This window comes from Ascidia mentula, chromosome 6 (assembly GCF_947561715.1).
Source record: "Ascidia mentula chromosome 6, kaAscMent1.1, whole genome shotgun sequence".
Classification (NCBI taxonomy): Eukaryota; Metazoa; Chordata; class Ascidiacea; order Phlebobranchia; family Ascidiidae; genus Ascidia; species Ascidia mentula.
This window is the reverse complement of record NC_138571.1, coordinates 14,856,687-14,884,011: the sequence shown is the minus strand read 5'-3', so window position 1 is coordinate 14,884,011 and position 27,325 is coordinate 14,856,687. Positions and strand designations below refer to the sequence as shown.

General features: G+C 40.6%; 1 protein-coding gene across 1 annotated transcript; it reads right to left on the bottom strand.

The window, feature by feature from the left end:
* Positions 1–13,272: 13,272 nt before the first annotated feature.
* LOC145907276 (peroxidase mlt-7-like) lies at positions 13,273–24,411 on the bottom strand. Its single transcript, XM_082994700.1, has 21 exons — positions 24,345–24,411; positions 22,994–23,261; positions 22,497–22,603; positions 22,261–22,425; positions 21,584–21,727; positions 21,166–21,276; positions 20,703–20,846; positions 20,308–20,435; positions 19,320–19,433; positions 18,904–19,061; positions 17,956–18,095; positions 17,624–17,792; positions 16,973–17,145; positions 16,433–16,624; positions 15,847–16,074; positions 15,362–15,486; positions 14,785–14,911; positions 14,273–14,435; positions 13,833–14,002; positions 13,474–13,500; positions 13,273–13,399 (listed from the first exon to the last, which is right to left on the bottom strand). Exons 1-21 carry the CDS (start codon positions 24,409–24,411, stop codon positions 13,344–13,346), a joined length of 2,976 nt encoding a protein of 991 aa, XP_082850826.1. The 3' UTR covers positions 13,273–13,343.
* Between the last annotated feature and the right edge of the window lie 2,914 nt (positions 24,412–27,325).

Genomic DNA, 27,325 nt, shown 5'->3' with positions numbered 1-27,325 from the left:
AAGCTTTGCTTGCCTTGCGGCTACGACAAGAAACAATTTTAGAAATAATGTGTTAAATTGTCGTTATCGTTTTTAAATGGGATTGTTAGGAGATGCGTAGTGCGAAACTTCATGGAGACGTTATACCTGTCGCTTACATTTGTTTTATTGTTTGCACTATATAAAAACATTGATTGCAGTAATTCCTTCACTTGGACAAACTAAGGGGGTTATCCTGCCTGGCGAAAATTTATTTTAAATACTAAAAAAATTTTACCTGTAAAGGTTTGGTCCACTCTGCCAAAAAACAAAGAAATGCCATCTCTTCGTAGTTTCCACAACCGCCAGATATAACCGAGCCGTACCAATGGATTTTCAAAGCCTTAAACGCTCGTCTATGTTGGCCTCGGCGAAGTTTATGAAGTCTTTTCAAAGTGGTGTAATACGTATCGTGTGTAGGGATGTATTAACATCGAGAAGACTACGATTCGGTCGAATTTGATAAATTGACAAATTGGTCGCAAAAATTCACACGCACCGTTTGTCTTTGAAAATCCCATTTTCGCGCATAAATCCAAACGAAAGTTGCGCGATTTCAAGCACCGTTGTTTAAATTAAAGTCGGACACATTGAATTTGGGGCTTGCGATCATTATTCGGATCCGTAATATTATGTCATAATTTATCCTCCCGCCAAAAACAATCGAAGATAGCAAAAAAACAGATTATACGTTATATTAACGGGATGGGCCAACTTGGAACCATAAGTGGTTTTCTGACTCTAGGAAGTATCACAAGAACTTAGATAGCCAATTTTATCAATAAATAAACAAATTTTGAGATGTGTAACTAAACGCGAAAGTAACAATTTCATTATTTATTTAAAACCGAATACGAATGCTATTCGGCCGAATACGAATGTTCGGATTTAATTCGGCACATCCCCAATCGCAATGTGTCATTTTTATAAACGAAATTTTGGTGTTGTAAAGAAGAAACCCGCGATTCGTAGCTGTGAAAAATTCTTCCGCCTTAATTTTACCTAAAATTGGGAATATTTGTTCACACTGCGGGAAAGTCCGGGTTATTTCTGTTCTGTGATCTAACCTACGCACATTAACGACTGTACACAGATAAATTTCGCCGCAAGGTATACAACGACTTTGGCAGAGACCGTTTTATATCCATTTACGGTCACTGCTAGTAAAACAATGGCACAGAACCAAAATATCGAACAGCTTGTAATTGCCACGCAGAAATAGATTTAGCCAAGGCGAAATTTTCCATTGAAAATTTTTGTTTTTTAGTAAACAGTTCCCGTCGTATTTATAGCAGCCGTTCTCACTGTTTGAAGTTCAACAATTTAAAAGGCGTGTCGGTAGAAGTTCAATCCCCATGGTGGGAAATAAATATTGGTCGCCTGTGACATATTACGTGCGTGCCGTGAAAATTAATTAGGTTACATTCGACCTGTAAAGTGCATCTTTTATTATTCCAGCCAACGAAAAACGCACGCATCAACCATTGTGTTGTAGGCATGCATAATTGCTTAGGTTACCTAACTCCGTCGCTGCGAATAACACAATTTTTCTGGTCTCGGAAATTGATTTTTCTGCTATTAAAGAAATTTACTGGAACGTAAGTTTAAAAAGCAGCCGAAAATGTTGCTTTGTGGCACGCAGACTCACGTTGTCGTATAGTACGATCGCGTCCAATGACAATAGTCATGGAAACACATTGGAACGTGGACCGCTGTATCTAAAAACGTAAATTTTAGCCAAGTCAGAATGAGAAGGTGGCCCACATGTTGTCTAATACCAACTACAATCGTGCCAAAGATTTAACGCGTGCCAAGAGGTTCTCCCTAAATAACCACAGTCAAGCAGGCCTCCTTATCACCTTGAATCCAAAACGGGGACTTTTCTGTCGCCTGGTGTGCGGTAATGGCACGAACCATTGTGCGTGGAACAATTACAGGGCCCTTCCAAGAACCGCCCCTAAAATGACGTCATCGATTTGAGAAAAAACGTGTTAGACCTCGGGCTTCGGATTTGGTGTTGTGTATCCGGGTTGAGAAAGCTCTAAGACCCGGAATAGCCCAATACCGGATGATTGTAAACAATGGAGCATGCGTTGACGTGTTTTCACTTCGCACGTACTTATTTAGCTTTACCCCTGGCGGCGGTATACACAACAACACAACGCAATTTGTTTTTAAGCGTTCCTTAAACCCCGTGCTATAAATCACCTTTCGACCGCTATAAGGGCTTGGCTGTATCCAAACGTGCACAGAGAAACGTCAAACGAAATAGAAACGTCGCTGATTTCACACCCATATCGCTGTAGAGGGCATAGGAAGGGCTGACATATGAGTCACAGACAATGCAGAATACCTGCTCATGAATAATGCACACCCGCGTTTGTAAGAAATTGAATTATCAGTTTTCAATTGCAGTGTAAATTTCACAGTATAAATTCCTAGCGTAATTTAAAATTATTCAATTAGTTTTGGAAGGTCATTTCTTTGACCTCAAAGCAAAAGTTGGTCCCGTGGTTATGATGTAAGACTTTTACCGTTTGTCAATCGCAACCATCCTTCCAGCGTTTCTGTGGGTGTAAAGCCGCTTAAATTGCGCTTTGTAGAAGCGTGTTTATTGTGCCGTTCCACCTCAGTGTGGGTCCGATTGATTGCTCGCTTCACGCAGAAATTACCCAAGATAACGTCAGTCGGTGGTGGATAATACTCGATGATATCAGCCTTCGACCTACATAGCATAATGGCACGCCGCTCGCCGCATCTACCGGCTTTGTGCCTCCGCTCGTCCACGTTTCACAGAAATCGCCACTTCTCCTTTGCCTGACTCCCAGAAGCGCACCAGCCGTTTGCCCGGAAGCAAGTGATCCACTGGAGACAGGTTAGACACGCAGCAGCAAACAATATACCGAGATGCAGGACTTTTCCAGAGCCCATCCCGTGACTTTTTCGCGCAACTGTTATTGTTTATCCGTTTTCCTGGATATTGAGCGCTTGCAGCGAGCACGGCGTGCACACAAAAGACCTCAGCCTTTCGCTCTGCAAAAAGAGCTGCCATCAGCTCTTTAAACTGGTTGTTTCGATACAATTTCAACAATTTTTTTTAATTTTTTCAGATAAAACTTTTCAAATAGGAAAGAATATAACTTAACCAAAATAAATAGAAACAGTTTTGATTAGTAATGGTTGTATATCACGTACAGCATGTTCTTTTCCAGTTAGATAGTTTCTACATATCAAAACTACAGGCGGGCATCCGAGGCACTGCATAGAGAATAACATTTTACCACTTAGACTATTTTTTATAATTATCAAATTCCCTCGGTTGAAACTTAAAAAATATTTTGTGTTTTTTCTGCGATTGCCAGACACTATTTTTGTAAAGCAATTATTTTGCGTAAAAATCAACAACGCAAATGAACAAAAAAACACTAGAAATAAAGTGACACCGAAAAAGCCATAAAGGTTATCGAGTCCTTCAACTACTGTATCTGCGCAACAGCGGCAAAACAACGTGTTTGTGAGCCCCTGTTAAGCCAAGCTTCGTATATTTATTGTTTGCTCTCCGACAAAATCAGGTTTACCAAAAACGTGATCGGTTTGTAAACTTATGAAGATGATTTGCCGTTACGATACGCTGCTAATGTGGCCTTATTTAGTTACGCTACAACTTCGTGCATTTGAAAGCACCTTTGCATTCATAAAAATACACATCTTACAAAATTTCACATATTTTTGCATCAAAAAATCCCCAAATTTACAAATTGAATTTTTGGCTGTGAGTTTTGTGAAAAAAAGAAGCTAAAGTTAACATTCATCATTTATTTTCCTGTGAGACAACCGTAATCTCAATTGGAGAGAGTTGTATTTTTCAGTGGGAGGGATCTGTGACTGTAACCAGACCGAATATTAATAATGCCATTGTCGGGCATGGTTTTATCCAAGCCTAATTTAAATCGTGGTTTCAGCGATTTGGCGAATCTGCCAAAAGACCCATTGTGTGTTGCTATAAAAATCCGGTAGTTTATAGACACAGTGAACTTATAGCTGTTTTGTGCAAATATCTGCAACCGCCTTAATCCTCAAACAACTACAATCTACGTTTGTTGATGGCAATGCCTTCTCGCTTGCTTTTCCAGTGGAATTAATGTTGATTACAAAACGCCGTTAAACAGGCATTAGACGAGGTCAGTTGTTATGGTTCTTAAAGGTGAGCCGAGAAAAAATGGCGCCCTGGGCTCGGTATAACCACGTTTAATATGGCAGTATGACTTTAAATAAAAAACCAAAGGATTATCTGTGAAACGCGCGTCAACTGTTTAAGCGTTCGGTCGGAATCGTTTTGTTTAAAAAATTAAGTTTTGCCGGAATATCGTTTTATATTTTGTAGGGTTCTTACTTTTGTTCAATTACTCAACATATATAATGGGTCATTAGGGACCGTATCCTCTACTGTACATGGGCCAGAATCTGTGTAATGGGGCCCATAACGCCGGTTGAGATGGTTCCATTCGAACTTCGGCATCAAGTTTGCCATTTCGTCGAAAATCCACTACAATGTATTGCGGTTTAAAGAGTTATGATTGATGGCTTCACAAACAGTGTAAGTTATTTGCGTGACGTCAATTAGAGCCGTACCCTTTTCAAGATGAATTAGTTCGCATTGCAGAAAGACAGCGCGGCGCTCCACAACTACCACTGGTTCCGTCACTACAATATTCAGCCTTCAATAAATTGACGTTCGCGCAATTGAAACCAAAAACATTCGCATGCACGTTTTTGCGTTGGACCAACGAAAATCGCCAAAAGCGTGCCGAAAATTGTGCGCGTGTTCTTGACGGAGCAGCTGCAGCTCGCTGCCTTGGACTTTTTAGGCAAAAGTCGTTCAAGTGGTTGTTGCAACTCACAACACCGCAATAAGATGGGATCAGTCGTTGTTCAAGTTTCGGCACACTTGTTCGGCGAACAATTCAGGTGGCCTGTTTAGATGAAGATACTGATTAGAGATGGGGTCCGTTTGTGTGGTGGTGTTGCGTTTTTTTTTGTAAACATTTTTGCAGCAGCGTTGAAAACTGACTGCAATCCAAGCTGCAAAGCCGGTCGTGTCCTTCAATTTTTATCTTACTGTATTTTTGTACTATGGCAAATAGTTACATACATTTAGGAATAAAATGCTGCATCAAATCGAACTGGTATCAGGTATTGTTGTTATGAACAGCTATTATTTTGTGGTAATCACATTCCAATAATTCGAGCTTGAATAAATTATTAATCACATTTTGACCCAAATTGTTGTCAACAACCTTACTTATGGTGGCTACATCGAGCCTTGTGAATCACTGTCATTATTCTACAAAGCGTTTTGCTTGTATACCATAGTGAAAGACAACCTAATTGATATAATATTGTGGTGAAATAGGTGTGTAAAATGGCATTCACAAAATATTCTGTGTAAATGTCGTTTTTGTTGTGACGGAGCTCCAACAAAAAAGTACCCGCTCTTTTGCGTCACCCTGTAGAAAATCGAAACCTGTGCAAAGAAATGCCCTAAACCAACTTCTGAAAAAAAATTTTTTGAATAAAATAAATGCTTTCAGTACATTTAAGGGGTTTCCATTTCCCTGTTTACTCGGCGGGCTTCAAATATCAAACCACTTAAACGTTTTTTTTGTAATTTTAAACCAACCCCAACATTGCTTATGTGATCCAGTTTCGCGTGCCATACACAAGTTTATAAAGCTTTCGATAATTATTTTTAATCCATATTGCCGAGAATGTTCAAGGTGCGGACGAAGCTACTGTTTTGACCCAGCATTAGGTCTCACCAGTACTGCTTAGTGACTGGTGGCGATCTTCTTTTTTTGACCCATTTAGTCACAAATTCCCCTTTTTTGTCATCAAATTCCTCCTATATATCCAATAGACCAAAATAAAACGAGACGGAACTTCGATACAGGCGTGCGATTTAAACTGTTGCAGTGACAGACCGCTGTCATTCAAAGTACAACATGACGTAGTTGAGGTACCGGTGGTGGATAAACAAGACGCACCTTCCTATTCACGTACGTCAACGTTATCGGCTTCTTGCATTGTTTTTGGCCGTTCTGACATTTCACGCGGGTTTATCCGAGAGATATTCCGGATCCACCTAAAAAGACGGCAATGACGTCACAAGCACTAGCTGTCTACCGACGCCAGTTGAAATTTTCCGCAGTTGGCACCATTTCTAGATCGTGGGCCACCATTTTAATGGACTTTTACCAGAAAAGAAATTACTTTCCATGGCGTCTTTTGTATGTGCCTACCACGCATGCGTGTGATGGCTATTGAAAATAAATAAGCGTTTCACATTTGCAAATTATGTCGTAATGGATTAATACAATGTTGCATCGGGTTTTCGTTAAAAATAAAAAATATTTATTTTTGCGCGTAATCTGAAAAAACACATTCGCTGTTGTGGAGAAATGATTTTCTCACGAAGTTTTTTCTTTGTTTCATTGTAAAGATACAGTTTGTCAAAAAAATTATAGTTTTCTCGCAATCAATTGTCCGGCCAGGGAAGGATTTTTTAAGAGTGATAATTTATGTTTCCGGTGGTCTAACTCAAGCCCCAATATCAGTTTCAGTTTTGTACCTCGTGTTATTTTCCAAAAATTGCAAAAAAAGCCTTTGACCTGGCCCACCAAAATATCTAAGTTATGGATTCGTAAGTTTTAGGTTTTCCAGATGTCTAAATTGTGGCATAATTGTGTCCACTGTTTCGACCTATTAGATCCCTTTTGGCATAATTGTTTGAATACAATTTGCCGTTTAGCGCATAGCTGTAGCAGCCACGGCTTGTGAGTTGTTTGTGTTCATATTCTGCTTTAAATTTTACGGGAAATTACTAAAATTGTGTCAAAAATTTGTACATTGTATGTGTCGAAAAACTGGAAAACACAGTGGAATTTGCTAGGGAAATTTCTGCACTTTTTTGTTGTGGTCATTTCTAAACACATTAAACGTCCAAAAGCGTGTTTTTGAAATGTCTGATTTATCTTATTCAACACTTGGAAAAAATAATTCAATCGTTACGTGCAAATTTTATCAGGGAAAATCAGCCAACAATAGATCCAGTGTTTTTTGGCTTTAAGAATTCTGAAAAGCTTCCGGACGCGGTTGTGCGTGCAGTGACTTTGCATCCTGGCTGAAGACATTGTCTGATTTCCAGGAACCAATTAATTCGAACCCTGTTTTATCTTTGTGTAAGTCACGGCATTTTATCACAGAAGCGTTGCGAGTTATCGTTTTTTTTAAATTGCGTTTTCCGTGTGTGTTCCAACAAGAAAGTTGAACTAAAAATATGTTTTTTAACTGTTGCAGTGTTAATAATACCAAATTAGTGCGGTCTAAATTTTATGTGCGAAACAATGACCATCCGTCCCCCAGAGCTTTTGGAGTTAATCGAAAAAAATTTTTTTGCAACACTTATACTTTCTTTCAAAAAGTTTTGTCCAAGATTCTACTCGTTAGAATGTGCTTCGCACAAAAATAATCTGATTGCAAAAAAGTAACCGCTCACAACCAATACATTTTTCTTTTTGGCCATTAAATTTCAAGTTGCTTTTCCAGTTCCTTTTGAGCACGCAACCTTTATTTTTGCAGCAATGCAACAACGAATTCGAGTTCATTTACCATTAACGCAGGCACAAACTGTTCAAAGATTTGCAAAAAAATTGATCGCCTAAACCAGCCGGCTCGTAAACATATACGGTCATCACGTTTACGATTTCGCCAAATAAGCGCAAAGCAGGCGCGCCATCCTGAAACGGAAACATAAACAGTGCAGGAGTTTGAAAAACAAAGGTGCTACTTGATCATCAACAAGCAGCCGTGCATGCTTTGTGATGCAATTGCAACGGCGGCGTTGAAAACGTGTCCTATCGCCGCGACCATCTCATCTCGCGTTCGCCAAACTCCCCACATTGATACCGTGTGCAGTGGATTCCCCCCGTGGAACTGGATGATACAGAAATCACAGTAAAAACAACTCAGCCTACGCCCATTTATAAACAAAACAGACGGCTTTGAACGTAAACGATCGACTCACCATCCCAAAACGTGACTCAGGTTGCGTAAACAATCTAGACGACGGCCGTTGGTTGCTGTCATGCACATGCGGTGTTAGCACTATAGCAACTCAGCGCTCACTCAAAACTCTGACGTGACACGGCTGTGATATCAAAATGGAAAGCGTTGCCATTTTCTGGCACTTTTACCCACCATGTAGTTGTTTCAAGTTGACCTGACATTTTTATGTTTGTGTAATTTGTCTTTCGAGGGAAAATACAAAGTACGACTTACCTCATATTTAACTTAACTGAAGAGCTTGACTCATCAGTATACTTTTGACCTCCAAATTATAGTTTAAACATTCATTGTGCAGCTCAAAAAAATGTTTTTAATTTTTAAATAAAAAATATCGCAATAGGTTGCAATTATTTTATTATTGTACAGCACTTAGGGTAGGCACAAATTCCATTTCGTCAGTTACTGCATCACCTCTTGCAAGGGCGCACATTAGGGTGGAGAAAATTGAAAAAACTTTTCCCGATATTTATGTTTCAAAATAACGCAAAATTTTCTTAAGCTTGACTTGGTAACAGACTTCCACACTGGACATGCCAAATATTGCTAGCTACACTACATCTGTGTGCAATGCGTTAAATTTTGGGTTTTCCGCTGGAATTTGGGGATTGATCTTATCTCATTTGGGTATAGCCAGAACGGGACAAACTGCATCACTATACGCCGTCCGTGTCGGCGACATTAAACAAGCGAACGATCTCCTCGTCGACATTTCACGTCCAATACATTGACAGACATCGCAATCCGTATCTGCGAGACCTTGACGCAGATGAAGTTAATTTTAAGTCAAGGTTAAAATGGCGCGACGCACCAGGCTCTGATCGTTCGAACGACAGTCGGGGTTTTTACATTTCCCCAAATATCGCGCGTTAAATTGACCTTCGCGTTCGCGTGACTTTACGGAAACGTTTGCAGTCATACAACAGGAGAAATGTTCATCTTTGCGTACAAACAGATAGTTCGTAAGAGACTTGGGTTTACATTAGTTTTAATGCACCTCTTTTAAATGCATGCTTATCCTTGGCAAGATCGTAGCTCGAAAGATGTTCGCCTAGACGATTTTTGATAATCGTTCTGATGCAAATCAGTGGTTCTCAAGCTGTGCGTCGCGACTCTCTCTGGTGCGTCGTAATGCTTTGCGTAACAATTTAAACGAAAAATGGAGGCAAATTACAAGTTAAGTTAACCTTCAGCGACTCAAATTTGTTAACATGGAAGAAAACAATCGTCACCAAATAGATTTACAATTAGTGCGACGCGAGTGTGTTGAATATTTCCAAGTGCGTCGCACATGTAAAATGTGTGAAAACCGCTGACGTAAATTACAAAAATAAATTCAATGACAACACGAGCCATTGAACGCAACCCAGTTAAATGTGAATTTCGCCGATAATCCTCAAAGTGTTGTAAATGCTCGTTTCTTTCTAAGATTTCACATTTTGAGAAACTAGCGGATTTTTTTCCGATTATCGCGCTAAACACCAACAACGCCAAAGCCGCAATAGGCCTTAGCATATTTTTCCCGCTACAAACAAGGCAGCAACGCGGCTGCTAGAGACAAGATAGCCTTTTCGCGTGTTACCACCGTGTTAATTAATGTTCCTCGCTTGCACAATAGAAGCAACATGTGTACAACGCGTGTAGATTAACCCAACAACGAGGACCGATGTGCAAGCGCTCGCTACACACTTTGGATGTGTTTTACAACGGCAAAGTTGGTTTTTACAGCGGCTCGGTTCATGTAAACAGCCATCACTTCTTTTCACCCAGCACCCGCACAAAAAAGTCACCTTGCCGCCCGTCGTGTATCACGCCGCTTTTTCCGCGTCCATTCTAGAATTTCGTGTATTTCTCCAACCGCCGCGGTCTTCCTCCCCACCCCCCTACTTTTTCCACCCACCTATAGCAGCGGCGTGGGGACGAAAGCACACGCTTTTGTTGCTGAGGGCGCGTTTGCCCGGGCGTCGAATCGGCAGGAATGTTGTTGCAGTGCCAGATTTCATGTTCCTTAACTATTGTGACTCGTTCTACAATTCTTCTCGCCTCCATTCACGCTGGAAGGCGAACATGTTTTTTTCAGCGGGCTTTTGAATGCCGGCGCTCGGCCCGGGCCCAGACTGCGGCGCCGTTTGTTTTCTGCGGGTCTAATTAAGCCAAACGTCCGGTTGCTCCATTCAATTCGTCTGCAACCGTCAGGTGTGTTTATTTTCTTCCCACGTTTCATCAGCAGGTTTCTCACATGGCCCGCGTTTCACGAAAAAAACGTTTTTGCGCAGTTAAAAATAAGAAAAAAAATACTGAACATTTTTCGATGCCAAACATTTTTGATATGTTTAACCCCTTTAATAAAATCGCACCATGAAAAATATTTGAAAATAAAGTTCTCTTATTTATTTGTTTCAAGCAAATCAACCATTTTTTCCAGTCCCAAAACCTATAATTCTGATTTGTTATTTCCACAAAAAACTCCCGATTTCAGAAAGGATCCTTGTTGGTCGCACTAAAATGTTGATGACGCCGTGGTGTTTTCAATTACCTGAAATTTAGTAATACTTTTCGCAATTGTTATCGTTTTTTTGGAAAATGTTTGTACAGTCATAAAATTAACAATTGGCATTTTTTCAGGTCTCGCGTTTTGTTGAAGCACCAGTGTGGTATTTGGCTTCTGTCATTGAATTAGTGGAAAGTGTTTCTCGGCAAAGTGGTATAAGGTGCGTTATATTTTATTATACCAGTCTACAAACAAATATCTTTTTTCCATTCTCCATTTCTATAATGCTCGATACAAACTAAATTCTCCTATTAGACACTCTTTTGTAAAAGACTGACTTTTGTATAATATTCGAATGTACAGTGGGAACAAAGTAACACATAACATATCTAGCTAAACACAAGCTAGCTTAATCGCTCAATAAAAATTGTCGCAAAAAGGCTGTCACATCAGCCCCAAAATTTAACTGTTTCATGTTTACACAACAAAGCAGGCGGCGCGGAGTCAAAGCATATTTCGTTACCGCCGTTTTACAGTTTTTGTAAAGCTCCAAGTGCCGTCAAATGGTCTTCATTGGGCCACACAACGGTGCCAGTGTTGCTGCGCCTCCACGACCCTATTTTGTGCCCACAGCGCACCAGCCATTAGCCATTTGATACGTTTAGAAAACCGCCGCGGAGAGCAAAAAATGGCGGTCAGCGCGCGAACGTTGTTTGGTTCGTCAGCAGATCAATTAACGGTTCCATTCTGTCGCTTAATTTACTTTCTCGTTTGAGAGTCGCCCGAGCGTCGAATGGGTGACACATTATCCGTTTGATCAACAGGTTTTGTTTGCTGCTCGCCAGACTTTCAGTATAAGCGCCGATTCGTCAGTTGCATGGCCATTAGATGTTTTTTTGTGGTTTCTGCCACAACACTCTGCGCCAGAAAAAAATGTCTTTGGTTCTCGACGATGGAATAAAGAAAAAGTCTGTTAAGCTGGTTTCTTTCTCAGTTTTTCCCGAATAAAATCTCGTCATACTTTCTGATGACGTGTCTGTTATGCGTATAAGGTCCAGCTTGTCATGTCCTCGCTTGTGACTCAGGCGCAAAAGTGTATGTTTGTAAAACAATTCCACACAAAAAAAGTGTTGATATTTTCGTATATAGTGTTTGTTACCGCTGGTACTGCAACGATAAATGAACTAGGCGACGCTGTGTTGTTAGGCGTGGAGTTCGTTCGTGAACCTCACTGAAGGGTTTATTGTCTGTTTTAAAGGCAAATATACCTAGGGTGAAAAGACCCTGCTTCCTGTTACGTTCTTCCGATTAAAATATGTTTATTCCTTCTGCATCCAAACTTTATTAAGCTACAGCGTTAGCAATACATCGAGTCTCGTGGTATGTATAGAATAGGAAACAATGACAAAACGTCAGACTGCAACACAGGTCCCAGAGCAGTGGAGCAGTCGCCATAACACGGACGAGCACTTGACGATTCACATGAGAAACAGGATTTTCAATAATTTAGCTTAATAATTATCAATTCGTTGCAGCACAAAACAAACTTTCTTATCTAGAGTAAAATTAAATGCTAAAATCTACCACAAAGAAAAGAAACGTCTGATTAAAATTATTATACGAATATTTTGAGCTGTGCATTTTATTAGTTTCTACTGCAGTAGAATGGTGGCCCGAGACCCTATACCAAAAAGTTTAACTCACAGAACTTTCAGTACAATAATAGCTTTGTTGGTTCAGATTATTGATGGAAAAACGTGGAACTAGTCTGTATTAGAATAAGTTTTGACTCTGGCACGCCATCTATTGTATTTGTACCTACGCGTGGTTTTTATATCTTTTAGAGGTCCATAGCGTCGTCTAGCTGTAAGTGTTAAACGGTTAGTAATTATTTTTGTTTGCGGCAGAACCAGATTTTTAATCTTTGTGGAAGTTTTGCCAAGCTGTTTTTTGGCCCCTGCAAGTTTTTATTTCAAATGCAAATACCCTAAACTTTAAGTTCTGCTGCGTTGCCGATGAAAAAAGAGTTTTGGTGCAATTACACACGTGTTTTCAACAGAAAATATATTTGCCGACAGCCGACTGTCAAAAAAATATTTTGTAAACCTTTATGTTTTGCAGTAATATTTCATGCAATGGCATGATTGGCAGGATCGCCCCACTGCGCAGGTCCTTGCTTGGCGATCACACCTACCTTTTTGTTTTGTTCTCAAATGCCACATCGCATTAATCTGTTCACTTGTTTTAACATTGTTGGGATGTCACGACTTCCATAGAAAATCATGCTTCGGTTTATAAAGCTATACGATGTTTACCATGTCACATTGCGTTGACTTTTAGCTGTTGTACTGATAAAAAAGTGCCGTTACACGTTCGCTAATTGGTCTTGAATAAGGCGTTAGGGGTAAGTACGGCACCCATTTCCGGATCCTAGTAACCACCAATTTACGTAATTTGGCTTGCGGTGAAAAATTTAAACTTGGGAAATGTGTGAAATTTATTTTCGGTTGCTTGTAACTACGTTTAACTGTAGTTGTAACATTCCGTAGTACGTTATGCTTCTGCCTTGGTTTTCCAATACACGTGTTGGCTTCAATTAAAATGCTTCCTTATTAGACATCACAAATAGGATTTATTTCACATTCCATGTAAACTCTTTTAATAAATTTTGTACACAAAATCAGCATTCACGATATGGAAAACTGTCGACTGTTCATCCGCAGCAAGTCTGGTAGAGTAGGCAAAGTTGGCTTTTCAGGCTTTGCGCATCTGAAAAAAACATTAAAAATCAAGTTTCACACTTTATGTGTTTATTAACTAATTTTTTAGTGTAATATACTTACGGGGATTAAGCTGGGGCTTCACGATGGCTGCAAAACAAAATAAACAATGGTGAAGAAATTAGATTATCTTTTTGTTTAAAAACGTGTTGGTTCTGCTACTGTTGCTGCCATGCGTTGTAAAGTTAAGAGGACTTTCCTTCTGGCATTAAATTTACGTAGAATGTAATGCTACCGACGTTTTGTCTACCATCCAGCGAGACTTCCTCAGGGTTATGTGGCAGCTATTCATTAAGCGTACACAACACCAAAAAACGCAAGAAAGAGAAACAGATTACGTTTAGTTTGTTTTTGGAAACGTTTACCACACACATAAAAATAGTTTTACATTAATCTGGAGTTCATTATAGTAGTTTACTTACTGCTGGCCAAGCACAGATAGCGCACTTCGTAATCTTTGCATCGACGTGTCGCTTGTACTTGGTTAATGCAGTAAAGCCCGCGTAATGGGGAAAATATCTGGAAGTTATCGCCAGTCTTGGTGGAATCCACTTTCGTCACTTTGTCTCTGGCTTCAATCTTTTTGGGATGCCTAAATGTAATGTTTACTAGTTTCAACTGACGTTTTCTTGAACTCTAATACAATGTTTCTGAAAATCCAAAGAAAATGTGCTTAACGGTGTTAACGGATCTAAATACTTCAGGTTCATGGCTGAAACAAGTCGGGGGTATCCTATATTTTTGCAGTTTAAATCACATCAGCACTAAAATTCAATATAGACCCCTAACTTTATTTAATCTTGCCGTTAACATGGTTTGAAACGAAACCCATTCCATTGTGCAACACGAAAATGAGACTTACGAGCAAAAACCTGGCCTTCCGAAAAGATGAAACAGAAACTCCTGGTCACCATCAGCAAACCTTGGATCTCCGATACTGACCCACGAAGTCCACTGGTAACCCGCTGGGACGGTGGGGTTCGGTTTGACGGTCGGTACTGGGTCTAAAATCGGGGCCTTGACAACTGCGGAAAGCGGGGTTTTAGTTTCATCAACTTGCTTTCACAATGTTGTATATGCTCTTGTATTTTTTCGATACAAAACTTGGGATATACAGCAAAGACAACTTTTTTGTCATAATTTCGGAATAAAAAAAACATGTGAAAATGCAAATTTTTTAATAACATGTTTGGTTGAATATCACAGAGAAAAAACAGAAAAGGCAACATGTAGGCCTATTTACAACAACAAAATTGTTTTGCTTAAATCTATTCCGTTTTAACAGACGTGTCATCCAAAAAAATCGGTTGCAAAAAGTCGATTTCGTCAAAGAATACATTAGTTTTGTTTTTTGGTCACAACATCTGAACTTACTTTCTTTGCAAAGGTAGCGAACCCTGTAGTCTTGACAACGCCGACTCGACTGATCCTGTCCCTTGCACAGCAATCCTGCCAAAGGACTGAATTTTCGGAAAACGTCTCCTGTCTCTCTTGCCGGAACCTGGATTATTTTACAAAATCGACATATTCACAAGCGGACAAGATATGAAACGAAATATCACCAGTCCTGCTAGGGATGCTTGTAATTTAAATGAGTTGCAGTTAGGGCCACTGTTTCAACCAATTATGTATTAAACGGTGCAACTTAGTGACTATTGGCGATCTTGTCCGCCAAACCACCAGGCGAAGATTTCCACTTTGTGGTGGCTGTGCAGCTGCTTGTATTGCCCTTGTTCGAGAAATCGCACTTTACATTGTTATAGTTCTGTTTTATTGGCTAGAACTGAAGACGCCGTTTGTTAGGCGGAGTTTATAATTTCGCTTTCAACATAAAATGTTGCACTAACACCGGTCGCCCACCACTTACATTTACTCTTGTTGGTTCTATCTATATTGGTAAAGTAACCAAAGGCAATAATTGCCGCTGATAAAAACACAGAAAGCAACTCACCCCTCGGGTCGTCTGGGCCTGAATTGCGATTGGTCCTTTACAAGCGTGACGACTTCCACGTGACTCGTCGTCGTCACCGGAGCTGAACGATGGCGTGGAACTATCTTCCCAATCTGTCCATATCCCTGCCAGGAAACATTAAAACGTGCATAAAGCGATACAAACCCGTGGGGAAGGCCTATATTTCCAATATCTACAATCGTACGGGGGCTCCAGAACTTTTTAGCTGTGCAAACTGGTTTTTAAATTTCTATACTTGCCATAAAAGAACTATCGGCAACTTCGTGCCCACTATGTGCATCTCATCCCGCATTTTACGCGAAAACGCAGCTTTGATAAGAACTATGCGTAGCAAAAGATGACATAAACCCAAACTTGGTATCACCCCATATTCCCAAAGAAACCCAAGAAAAACTCTGTATATTCTTAATCAAGGTGCAAAACGTCACCCACAAAATAAAAGAGTTATGCAAGCTCTTGCTTACCATTCTTGGCGTTAGTGTGGGGATAAGGAGATCCCTTGATCGATCCAGGGGGACATTTGTAACGGATCTGCATCTTCCCCTGTACAGTTCTTGTCTCGGTTCCGAGGACTTTAGCGCAGACGTCCTCCGGTCTGTTAACGAGTAGAAGGTCGAGAAGGCCGACAGGATCTATCTTGTCCCCTTTATCGTTTGTCATGGGAAACCAGGCTGTGTTGACTGGTTCCGTTTCTGACAAAAAAAAAATAGTGGAGTTGCAGCTTCGGCGTAAAGGTTTGTAAAATTGTGCAAATTTAGTCACTTTGCTTACTGCACATATGGGAGTGAATTTGAATTGTTATCCTCTGCGCATTAACAGCAGGAAATCATTACAATAATCCGTTGCAATCTATCACGGGCATGTATGGTGCTTCAAAAACACGGCTGTAATAGCCATACATTATTCGAACACTCATGCAAATGATACTGAACGTCAAAGCCAAATGCAAAGGTATTTTCAGCCAACGGTCATGGTAGCAGCAAAAATCCACAATGTCAAAACTCGAGTCCAAGCTCATGTGAGTTCATTTGCTCAGTTGTAAATGTTTACCTGTGTTAAGTTCATTAGCGACACCCTCTCTCCAAGGATCGAGGTTAAAAGACGGATAGGATCTGCAGAATCTGTATGTGTTGCCCGGCACAGTAGGTTGGAGGAAGGGGTTGGGTTGAACTGTTCTCGTGTCGGTCATCTGATCGCATATAACTCTCGACAGCGACATCTTCCGGATTTCTTTCAGTTGCGCTGGAAGGGGTTTGATATGTTAGTGTGTTGAAGTTCATCGTCTTGTTTAATATGAGCAATGAAGGCAACAATATGAAACAATAATATGCCCTAGGTGTCATCAGTGCAGCTTGTGGTCACTATACGACCATCTTGTGACTACCATATGTTATTAAGCTTGTGTGTTATTTTAATACCGAATTTTGAAGTCTGGTATACGTGAAATTGGCCAATGAGTATGATACCATGCAGAGGGTACATATTTGGAGAAAGCCAGTGCCACATAACCAACTGTGTGGCGTACCAATGGGCATTTAAGCAAGTTTCCTGACAATGACCCTGACCCAGAGTTGGTGTTCCCTCGCTTACCTGGAGTAAAAACAGTGCAATCTCCTCCATTCTCAAACCAGAAACGGTCTCCTCTGCGCAGGTCCCTGAACTGGTGTCCGATTATGAAAGCAAAAGTTGGTCCCACGACGCCGCCACTGACAGAGTTTTCTGCTATACCTCCAATGTACAAATCTATGTCGTCAACTTTGTTCCTGCAATAGTTAAGGTCATTGATGGTTTGAGGTTTGCGACAGTTTTGCATTGTCAAATACCCTATTGCTTTTCAGTGGAGTTTATGACAAGTTTGACGTCTAAAATTTGTGAGCTCTCACTAAAACGTTTAATGATGTTATTAGCCTATATCGGTGTGGCCCAAAAATATTTTTTCGCGGAATTCTGCAATGTTACGTAAGTTGACAAAGAATCCCAAAGACTTAAGGGATATGTTTAGCAGTTTTATGCGTGAAACCGGATAGTAGCAAATGAAATCCGTCATATTTTGTTGTGGCACCTTGGAGTTCTGCGGAACCAACTTTTGGAAATGCTGCCCTATATTGTTCGATGGATACAGCGTTACAGCCGAGTAAAACGCTTTGAACTTTTGCAAAACGAGATAAAAATGACCAGAAAAAAGATTTCCAAGTCGAATAGTCAACTATTTTGTGGGTGTCGGTTTCGTCGTTGTCATACTTGTAAATACTCTTCAACTTGTTGCGTCTGTCGGTTGGGATTTCCTTCAAGTCCTCGAATGTTCGTGCTTTCTTGAGGCCGGCGAGCGCCCGAAATTCGTTGTAAGATGGCACGCCGTGTTCTCTTCCACGTTGAATGTTGATTGCCAACAGGTCATGCCCAAGTTGCCCTGAAACAAAGAAGAAAAACGTTTTAACTAAAGTCTAGAGGTTGGTTACTTTCTGTCGCCCAGTTCAAGTTTTGTTGCGATTTTGTAGAGAGGACCACATACATTTACCAAATACTATCGAGATTTTATTTATCATTGTATTTTGCCCGATGGGTTAATGTACCTTTGGGTGCAAATAGGAAGTTGTGCATGTCTCCCGAAAAGGTGGTGTCGTATCTGAGGGAGGCAACTTGAGATATTCCTCTTAGAACTGAGTTGGCGCCTCCGAACCGGGTAGAGAGCAAAGGTTCGTTGTTGAAGAAGCTGAACACAACGTATTTGATCACTTTTTAGTGAATGGCCAGCGACGATAATTTGATGTGTTTAAAGCCCCATTTCAGAGCACCGAGAGCTTGATTTTTCAGATCTCGCTCCGACTTGTCGGGATAAAGTGTCTGTTCCAGCTAAGTTGCAATGCCTGGGCTGCGAAGCCTGTAAACCTAATGACCATTCCGAAGCATGTGGTAACTAGTATTAAACAAATCAGATACAAACACAAATATGATCGCGCTGTTTTTTCATTGGGTTTGGAGTACAGTGTGTATAACTTTCGAGACTTGCTAGTTTGTACGCTTTTGTTTCTACCTGGATGGTCGGGTGCCCAGGTCCGCAAGGTTACCAGGGGGCGTGGGAAAGAAATTTTGTCCCCAAAAATCGTTTTTGTGTTACAAAAATTTAGTCAATAATCCCACATGTACAATTGCTACGAAATATAAATAAGCATTAAGCCAATAAAATGAATTGAGCTGCACACAGATGGCCGTTTGGCCGGTAAGATCGTCCATATCCACACCGAGCTGCAATAATAAGACCTTAATGGTCGACCATCTGTATGCTATGAAATGGTTAACGGCAGTGGTGGGATTCAAATATTTTAGCATCCGGTTCTCTCACTAACGGCATACCATAATAACCGCGGGAATACATTGTTCGAAGTGAAACATATAGGCATACACATACAGTTGTTAACAACCGGTTTGCGTATAGGTCGTTAAATTCCAAGAACCGGTTCGAACTGGCTGAATCACACCAATGATTAGCGGTTGTAGAATTCGGTAACACAAAAACAAACCTATCACGGAGAGCGATACTTGGGCCCGTAGGAGTCCATCTGGGCGAGAAGCGAGTCAGAGTGCCAGAGACCAAGGTGTGCCCGAATCTGAATGCCGCCGCCGCGAATGCGTTTGCGACTGTTGCATCGTACGACGCGTCGTAGCCACTCCAGTAACCCTGGAATGGAATAAATTAGTTCATAAGAACAAAACGGTATTCAACAGAAACCGTATTAAACCCCGACCACTTTAATCTAGCTCCATGTGAGTTTTGAACTCACAACCCTGGGAGTTCTGACCTCTGCCTTATCGACTGTGCTATGAGTTTGTCAGAAAAATACAGTAGTTAAATATTATGCGTGGTATATCAATACAACAGTATTTCCCGACAAATGTTTATAACAATCATGCTAAATTTATAGATTTAAAGGTATACCTTTTTGGCAAGTTCCAAACCGAAACGCTTCATGTAGGTGTTGCCAAGGACTGTTGGTAGGAACTGACCGTAAGTGATGAACTGGTGAACTGCCCCGACGATGGAACGGGCAGTCTGCAAAAATATAAAAAAAAATGATTTTGCAGAACGTTACAAATAAAATACAACGCAATGTTTTGTGTAGCATCATAAGTCCAATATCGACCAGCAGCAGTTACTCCTTTCGAAGCTTTGTTGTAGAGATGCAACTTTTCACATGTGGGCGAAATGGTATTTTTTGAGGAATTCTAATTGTTTTTCGTGGCTAAAATCTTGCATGTACATAATGGCGACAGGTAAACACTTATGTTGATGTGCATACGCAAATAATTAGCCGCTGCAAGGTGTTTTCCACGGCCCGAACCGCGCTGCAAATTTACGTTTAGCTTTTCAACGAAAAAAATCTTCTGCTGAAAATGTCAATAGCGTGGGAGTGTGGAGGTTTTAGATGGAAATAGGACGATCCTACGTGCTTTTCGACATTCGCGGCCAACCAGCTAGACCTCAGGATCTTTCAGGAGACGAAAATATATTGGGTTTTTCCTTAATCACAGACCTATCTTAATTACCTGCCGTAAATCCGTGCCCGCATAATGAATTTTTAATTTAATTTTTCAGCTGAAGATCGCGTCCGAAAATATCTTGCGGCTTAGCGTGTCACATGGCTAACGGCGCAAAATGTGTTGCAAAAGAATAGCGTCCGAACCAGCCTATACACTGTCTTTGTACGCATTTTACAAACTTTAACGGTGCGTATGACTTGTGAGAAGTTTCACTTTCTGTAATGGTAGCCTAATTCTATTGTACAAAATCGCCACAGTGTGCTTTGGATGGTAACTGCCCCCCAAACCCCCTAGAAAAACTTTCTGCATCCGCCTATGAATAGTTAGTCTTGCAGACATGGAAAAAGTTAAGCAGCAAGTTCTTACTGGTTGAACCTGAGACTCACCTCAAAGAGTTTCTCGCCGTTCCAGTTGCCGTTCTTGCGCGAAAGCCCGGTGACGATATCGTTGTGCAAGCGCAGGAACAGGGTGTGGTGAGATGCAAGACCCTGGTGTTCGTTCGCTCTGCTATCCCCTGTAAGAAAGAAAAGAGTAAAAATGTTGGTCCGGTGCCCAGGCGAATGCTTTCGACAAATAAACGTTACATTCAGAAGTTATGTTATTGGCAATTTTATTCACATGTTATTGGTAAAATAGGTGGGCTATTCAAATGCATAAAAAGATATTCGTCTTTGTAAATAATACGATACGTAAGGTTGTCAAAACGGCAAATGAAATCTGACCACTGTTGACAACACACATACAAACCAGTAGGCCCTATAACACCTGTATATTTTTGTACCTGCTACAAAGCAAGGGGTGTTCTTTGGTTTATGAATCGAAGCAGGACAAGCCATACTGCGATGGAATGCGTCGCTCACTTGAGTTCCTCTCGGAAGCGAGTGGGGAGGAAGTGGTCTGTTCGCCTCCAACAACTCGCCAATTCCTGTAAAAGTTCTCTTCATTAGTATTACTAAAATCTCGGCCAATTCATCTCCAACGTATAGTGTGCTTTTTTTCATCAAACCTTTTTCACCAGTTGTTACAAAAAGCGTGGCTACGCAACGGATCGACAATTGACCGGTAAGTACCACGAAGTGGAAATCTGTGTGCCTGCTATAGTTTAAAATCTAGTCCAGTGCCACAATCACCAGCTGCACTGCTGATCCCTTCTGGGTAGAAGTGGTGAGCACTACTGTCTTCAGCTTTTATTAAAGCATTGATCTTCACCCAGATAGTGTGACAAACCATATTTGTGAACTTACGTGACTTAGGATCCTTAAGTTCGCCAAAGTGGCCACTTTCGCTGCTATACACAGTGCTGGCATCGATGTAACTCGTTACTTCGTTCAACTGCTGTCGCACGGTGGAGCTGCCTGTATTTAAGCTGATTGTGTTAACCACCACATAACTTAATGTAAACCCTTAGAATTTACACAATATGGGTATTTTGAGATGTTAGCAGTTACTTTGATAAGGCGCTATTCAATAAAGGAGCTATTTCACTGCAGCATTCTCAAATTGTAAAGTCTCGTAATTGAGTCGCAACTTATTATTGATTTGTCCAGGCAAAAGACAGCACGTGTTGACAAAGTTTTGTTGCCTAAGTCTTTCACAAATGGAATTTCAACTCATAAATGTTTGTCATTTTTACCAACAAATCTCGACATATAGGCTACGTACAGTGATCGTCTTGTATGGGTTGTGAGCGTACGACCGGAAGGCATGTCTTTCTTTCAGCTATAAACTGGATGTCGTCGGTTCCAACCGGAATATTGAAACAGGCCGGGTCATTGGTTCCACATGGACAGTGGACACCGCTGGGACCTGAACGCATTTTTTTATTGCAGTAAGTCGTGTGAAGAATGTGGTCAATGCCACGCAATGAAAACCAAATCTCGGTTTTGCTCCAAAATCGTTGCAAATAAAATTGGTACATTCTGACCACGAACAAATTGTTGAGGCGCTTTTAAAACTAGACTGTAAAGACCAACTGGTTATTAAACTCATTATATAGTAATATAGAAACGAGTTATGCAGTGGTAGATCGTTTTCATCTTATATAGACCCAAATACGAAGCGAAACAATCAACAAAACGTCTCTTCCCCCTTAGAACAGCTCTACAACCGTCGCAACGCAAGACAATGTAACATGTGCAGCATCAATGTAAATACGACCCGACATTTTTTAAAAACCTTTTTGCCACAGTTTGGCCAATTCTTTTTAACTCTATACCAATACCGCATATGTATGAATGTACGTCTAATATGACGTCAACATCAATTTGTGTCGCCGATTTTTGTAAGTAAATAAATGTGTGAGTGACGTCAGTGAAAAATTTCATGCTGAGCGAACTTACGGGACGACGAAGGAGTGCCGACGACGTCGTGGATAATATACTGGCCCCAAAACGGCAGCTGCTGCGAGAATTCGGCCGATGTCGATGCGAATGAATCTTGCATTGTGGTGGAAACTACACGAGCTGACGGTAGGGCGCCTCCAGTGGACGAAACCCTCGGTTTCCCTAAAATAAAATTAAATAGATTTGAGAAACCGCGCCTAGAAAGAGTATACAATGGGCGGGGGTCATCATGCCTCGTTTATCTGCGTAGTCCGGTGGAAGAAGTCGTTTTTGTGGGTGCCCAGCTGAGCCACGTGATCCGTCGATGGGGTTGTTGCATTTTCCGTTTGGTTGCCGAGTTCTGTATTAAACATTATATATGGTTACATTTTTCCCCCATAAGTTTTTGACAAATACTGTAACGCATAAAATTTTGATCTTAATGTGACTTAATTCCTGTATAGAGGATTTAACATACGAAGTAGGCGAAGTAGACCTAAGGCTATTTCAAAAGTCTTGCATTTCGTGTTTGACTTGAATGGACAAGATACATTAGGCTACGCTGATGCGAAAAGTGGCCAGTGTTATGGTTATCGTATAGTTTTATTGCAAATCTGGTTGTTTAAATTGAACTATCGCTATATGCCATCCTAGGCTTTTAACTTGTCATTGCTACCATACAATGCCATGAACAATTTTTAGAGCAGCTTTTTTAAAGAAACGTGTTTTTTAATCACGATATTTAACTTACTTGCTGCCACCAACGGGGCAGGTCGGTATTCCGGGACAACGTCTGACTTCGACGTCTTGGACATTTCCAGTGGGAACAAATGGCGGTGGAACAAAAGCTCCAACCGCGGGAATTTGAGGAAATCCTTGCGACTGACGTCCGTCAGTTCCATCTGGAACTGCAGTGTTCGACGCGTTATTTCCCATTCCCGGGAAATTGAACGTGAAGCGGTCAAAGGTACCGTCGAAAAAACGGTTGAAAAGGTTCGGTGGCGCTTCGGTCGTTTGAGCTGCAAGCAAAATGCTTTGAAATTAATAAATGCTGTAAAATGATTCATCTAACGACTTTCAAGCTTTCTGCTTTTATAGACAGACTCCATAAAGTAAAAAAATGGGTTATTCAAAAAAAAAAACTTTGTGGCCTACACTGACAGTGTCATTCGGGGCATTTGTGGATAAACCAAGGCAACCAATATAGAATTTTCGATAAGTTACAAAAGACGAAAAAATGATAAATATAATGCAACGTGGTAACATTTAAACCTTTACAGTGAAATAAAATAGAATTCAATCCACCTAAATTTTCCAAGCAACTGGGGCTTGCGGGTATGCGATAACGTACATACAAGATAGATTGAAAATGTTTGTTTACCTCTGTACTTGGCCCAGCTATTTGCGTTTTAATTGCCACGTTTAGTGGTTTAAATTACTGTGGGAGCACGGACAGTTATTTGCGTTCCAGCACGTACGTTTTTACTGGTGGCATAGACAGACATTTACGTTTAAGTGCCGATGCCCACCGCTAATTATTCCCGAGCCCGATTTGGAAAATGGTTTAATTGCCGTTCGCCATCATGCCTGAAGACGGGGATTATACACAAACAAAAGCGAATGCAACGTTTTGTTGGATAGTTTTTTGTTATTTCCGTGCAAAGACAAAGAAAAGCTTGATAAATTACACCTTTATAAGAAACGCAACACTGAAAAAACGTGTCCACGGCGAGTTTTTGTTCAAAATCCGAAAACACAGCAAGATGTCAATTTTTAGCAGTTTGGTTTCAATTTGGTAAATATTATTTCATCCACACGTCCTCCATTACTGCTCAGAAAACAAACAGGCGAATCCAATATTTTATTCAGTAATTTTCGCCACGTCCGAGCAAGAAATAGCTGGATGCCTAAATTTTAATACAGACGTTTTTAAACAACACTGAAAAATGTTTCCTTCGAAATTTTAGGCGTTTGTTCAAAATCCGAAAACACAGCAAGTAACAAAACAGTTTGGTGTTTCTAGGTTCGATATTATTTTCATGCAAGCTATACACTGTATTATAAAGAACCAGCAAACATACAGATTCGACATGCGATCATACCTTTGCATGTTGATAGAACCAAACCAAGACACAGAACAGACCCCACCACCTTCACGATTGGCAACATTTTGAACAGTCTATACCTTGAAGAAATTGAAGAACAAAAAATTTTGCTTTAAATTTAGTGCTAAAAACGTCGCATCCGTATTTTGACCACTCATGCCTATGAATAACATCTACGCTTCATTGATTTTGTCCGTTTTGGTTTAATTAAACATTGAAAATTATTTGCACATACAGTTGACTGAGGAATATAACCACAAAAAACGGCTGTCCTGTCGTTATTGCTATTTGGACGAACTCTTTTTGCACATATGCTACGCAAAAGGTCATTAGACCTTATTGGAAAGAAAAATGCGCAGCACAATAGCAGAAGCATTTCATAATGCGCTTGCTACATCAACCCGGCGACACCACAACGTAAAATATATTCGCCACTTCCTGCTCAAACGCCACTGTACTGTGTCACAAATAATAGACCTTTCCATTAAGACCTAATAGAAAACATGCCCATTTTATCCTCTTAGTCGATGCCACAGTGGTATGCAGCAAACACAAACGCCGCGCAGCTTATATATACAAGCGACTCGCTTAAAATAGAAGGGTAATTTGCAACCACAGCTACGTGCTGCGACTCAAATTGAACCAAAACACGTATTCTCCGAAGCAGAAGCCAAAAGCATTCCGACATCTTCGAGTCATTTTTACCAGCCTTGGGCCGGGGGGTTTCCCCTAATTAATGGTTTAATGCCACGGTTTTGGCTCAGCGCCATTTTTTTGTAGACTTTGTACGAGGGAAAATCCGACTGACGCAGTTTGTTAGGATTTGCGAGTTATTTAAAACCGCATGTTTTTTGTAAATGATTGGGTGGTTTCTGCCTTCATCAGGGCGTTATGTCATAACGAAGCTGCTTTATTTTCGCTTTGAAATTAAATCGTTCTTACAATTCCGTGCTGATTTTAGTCAAATATTCGCTTGTTATTCACGGTGGAAATTTCTACCTCTCTGGAAAATAATTTCTTTAGCATTTCTTATTCTATTTCTATGCAAGAAACCGTTACTTCGAAATATACGTGAACTGCACCAGCTAATCAGTTGCAATTCAAAATAAACACGTATATGGTTTGGATTTTTTGCTCCATTTTATGGCGGAGACGTAGCACAATATAGCAAGGAAAAAGTTTGGGACATGATGTTGCGTTTTATTTTGCGAGAAAATCAGAAATTGTTTTTGCAAGAAGTAGGCCCTTGTGTAACAAATACAATGAACTTGTATTAATGGATATAGTATTTTCTTGCAAAACAATGTATTTTCAGACGGAAAGTTTCCCTGTACGTATTCACGCAACGTTAACCAATCAAAAAGCAACGTTCCGACAAACACAAACCCAATTAATTACGTCACATTTGCAGAAAGTGCGGTAATTGCGGTGACCAGCGATTATGAGGAAATCCCTGCTGCCAAACTTTCACGCGTAAATTTTCAGAAGCCTTTCTCCCACTCTTGACCACAAGTGTTGTAATTATTTGTGGAGCTCTACTGCGAATTTGAGCGAAACTGTTGGCATCTAATCACAGTCGAGCCTCAGGCAAAGGGCGAGGTATTGGTGGAACCAGACGAGAAGCACGTGACGGTCGTCATAACGACGGCGCGACAGAATGCAAGTGATGGGAAAAACGTGATTGCAGTTTGCATTGCAACGTGTTTTAAAACGGCTTGCAGCGTTGTTCTCATAAAACGATTCTTTTCTGCATTTAAACAAGAGTCGCTTTTCGTCGAAAAAGTGTCGAATTATATGTAAAAAGCGTTTAAAAAAATATAATATATTCTTGCTAAGTTTTTATTGACGTATTTTCAAAACCATGCACTGATGAGACCTCATAGGACGAAACAGTGTGCATTACTGTCTGCAACTGAATGATTTTAGAATTATATTAAAAAATATACGTGAATGAACAGGGAAACGAAAACGCTTTGCATGTCCACTGCGAGGCATCAACCGTCGTTCACGTTCAACAACTATTTTCGCGTTTAAATTTCGGCTATGTCTTTGGGACAAGGGCACCCATATCAAAGTCCCGCCGCCCAACATTCATTCTGATACAATTTCAAACAAATATCAGAATGATGAACTTTGGTCTTGTTCAGCGCAGCAATGCGAGACGAGCTAACTATACAAAAATCCTAAATTAAACTCTTTAGTACGGGCTCATGATGATGTCATTACAAACAGTAGGACGCTGTTGCGCATTGGTTAAATGGGGTGTACAGCACCACTACAACCACAACATGCACTTATAAAGCAATGGTGTTTGCACTCGAGTTTAAAATATATGCAGTGCGGGTGGGGTTTGGATATTACCACATCAATCCTTTCAAATCACGGTTTCCAGCAAATTATAGTCTTCATAACAGCGTTAATTCATATTAGGCAACAGTTTTGTAATATTTCAATGAATGCATTGGCTAATTTTAAATGCATTGGCTGACAGCAATAAAAGAAGTCTCTGTTTAACGCATTCTTTGCCGTCGGCTTTCAACAGTTTAATTCCACATAACCCATCACGATCGCGACACACGAAGCCAAGGGTCTAGAATTTGCGATCATCAAAGTTACAACCAAGGGACGACGCCAACCTAGGAATTAACCTGACATAGTTACGAAGAACAGTGGACACGCCAACAGAAATGTCGGCGCGTTGTTCGTGAGCAACATTACGTTGATTAGAGTTGATTACCCCAGAATAAACTACCACCCATCGCTGGTTATGTCCTTGTTCGATTTGTGATTACCGCATGCGGGCAAGCCTAAATATCCGGCTTACGTACACTTAGGGGGCGAATTAATGCTCGTCGTGACGTTATGTTTATTTGGCGTGGTGGTATATAACCTGACCTTGTTGTACATCCCTGTGCATTTTTGAATCTGTTTCTGTATCTGAGTGGTCAGTAAAACTTCAGTAAAAACGGCGCTGAAAG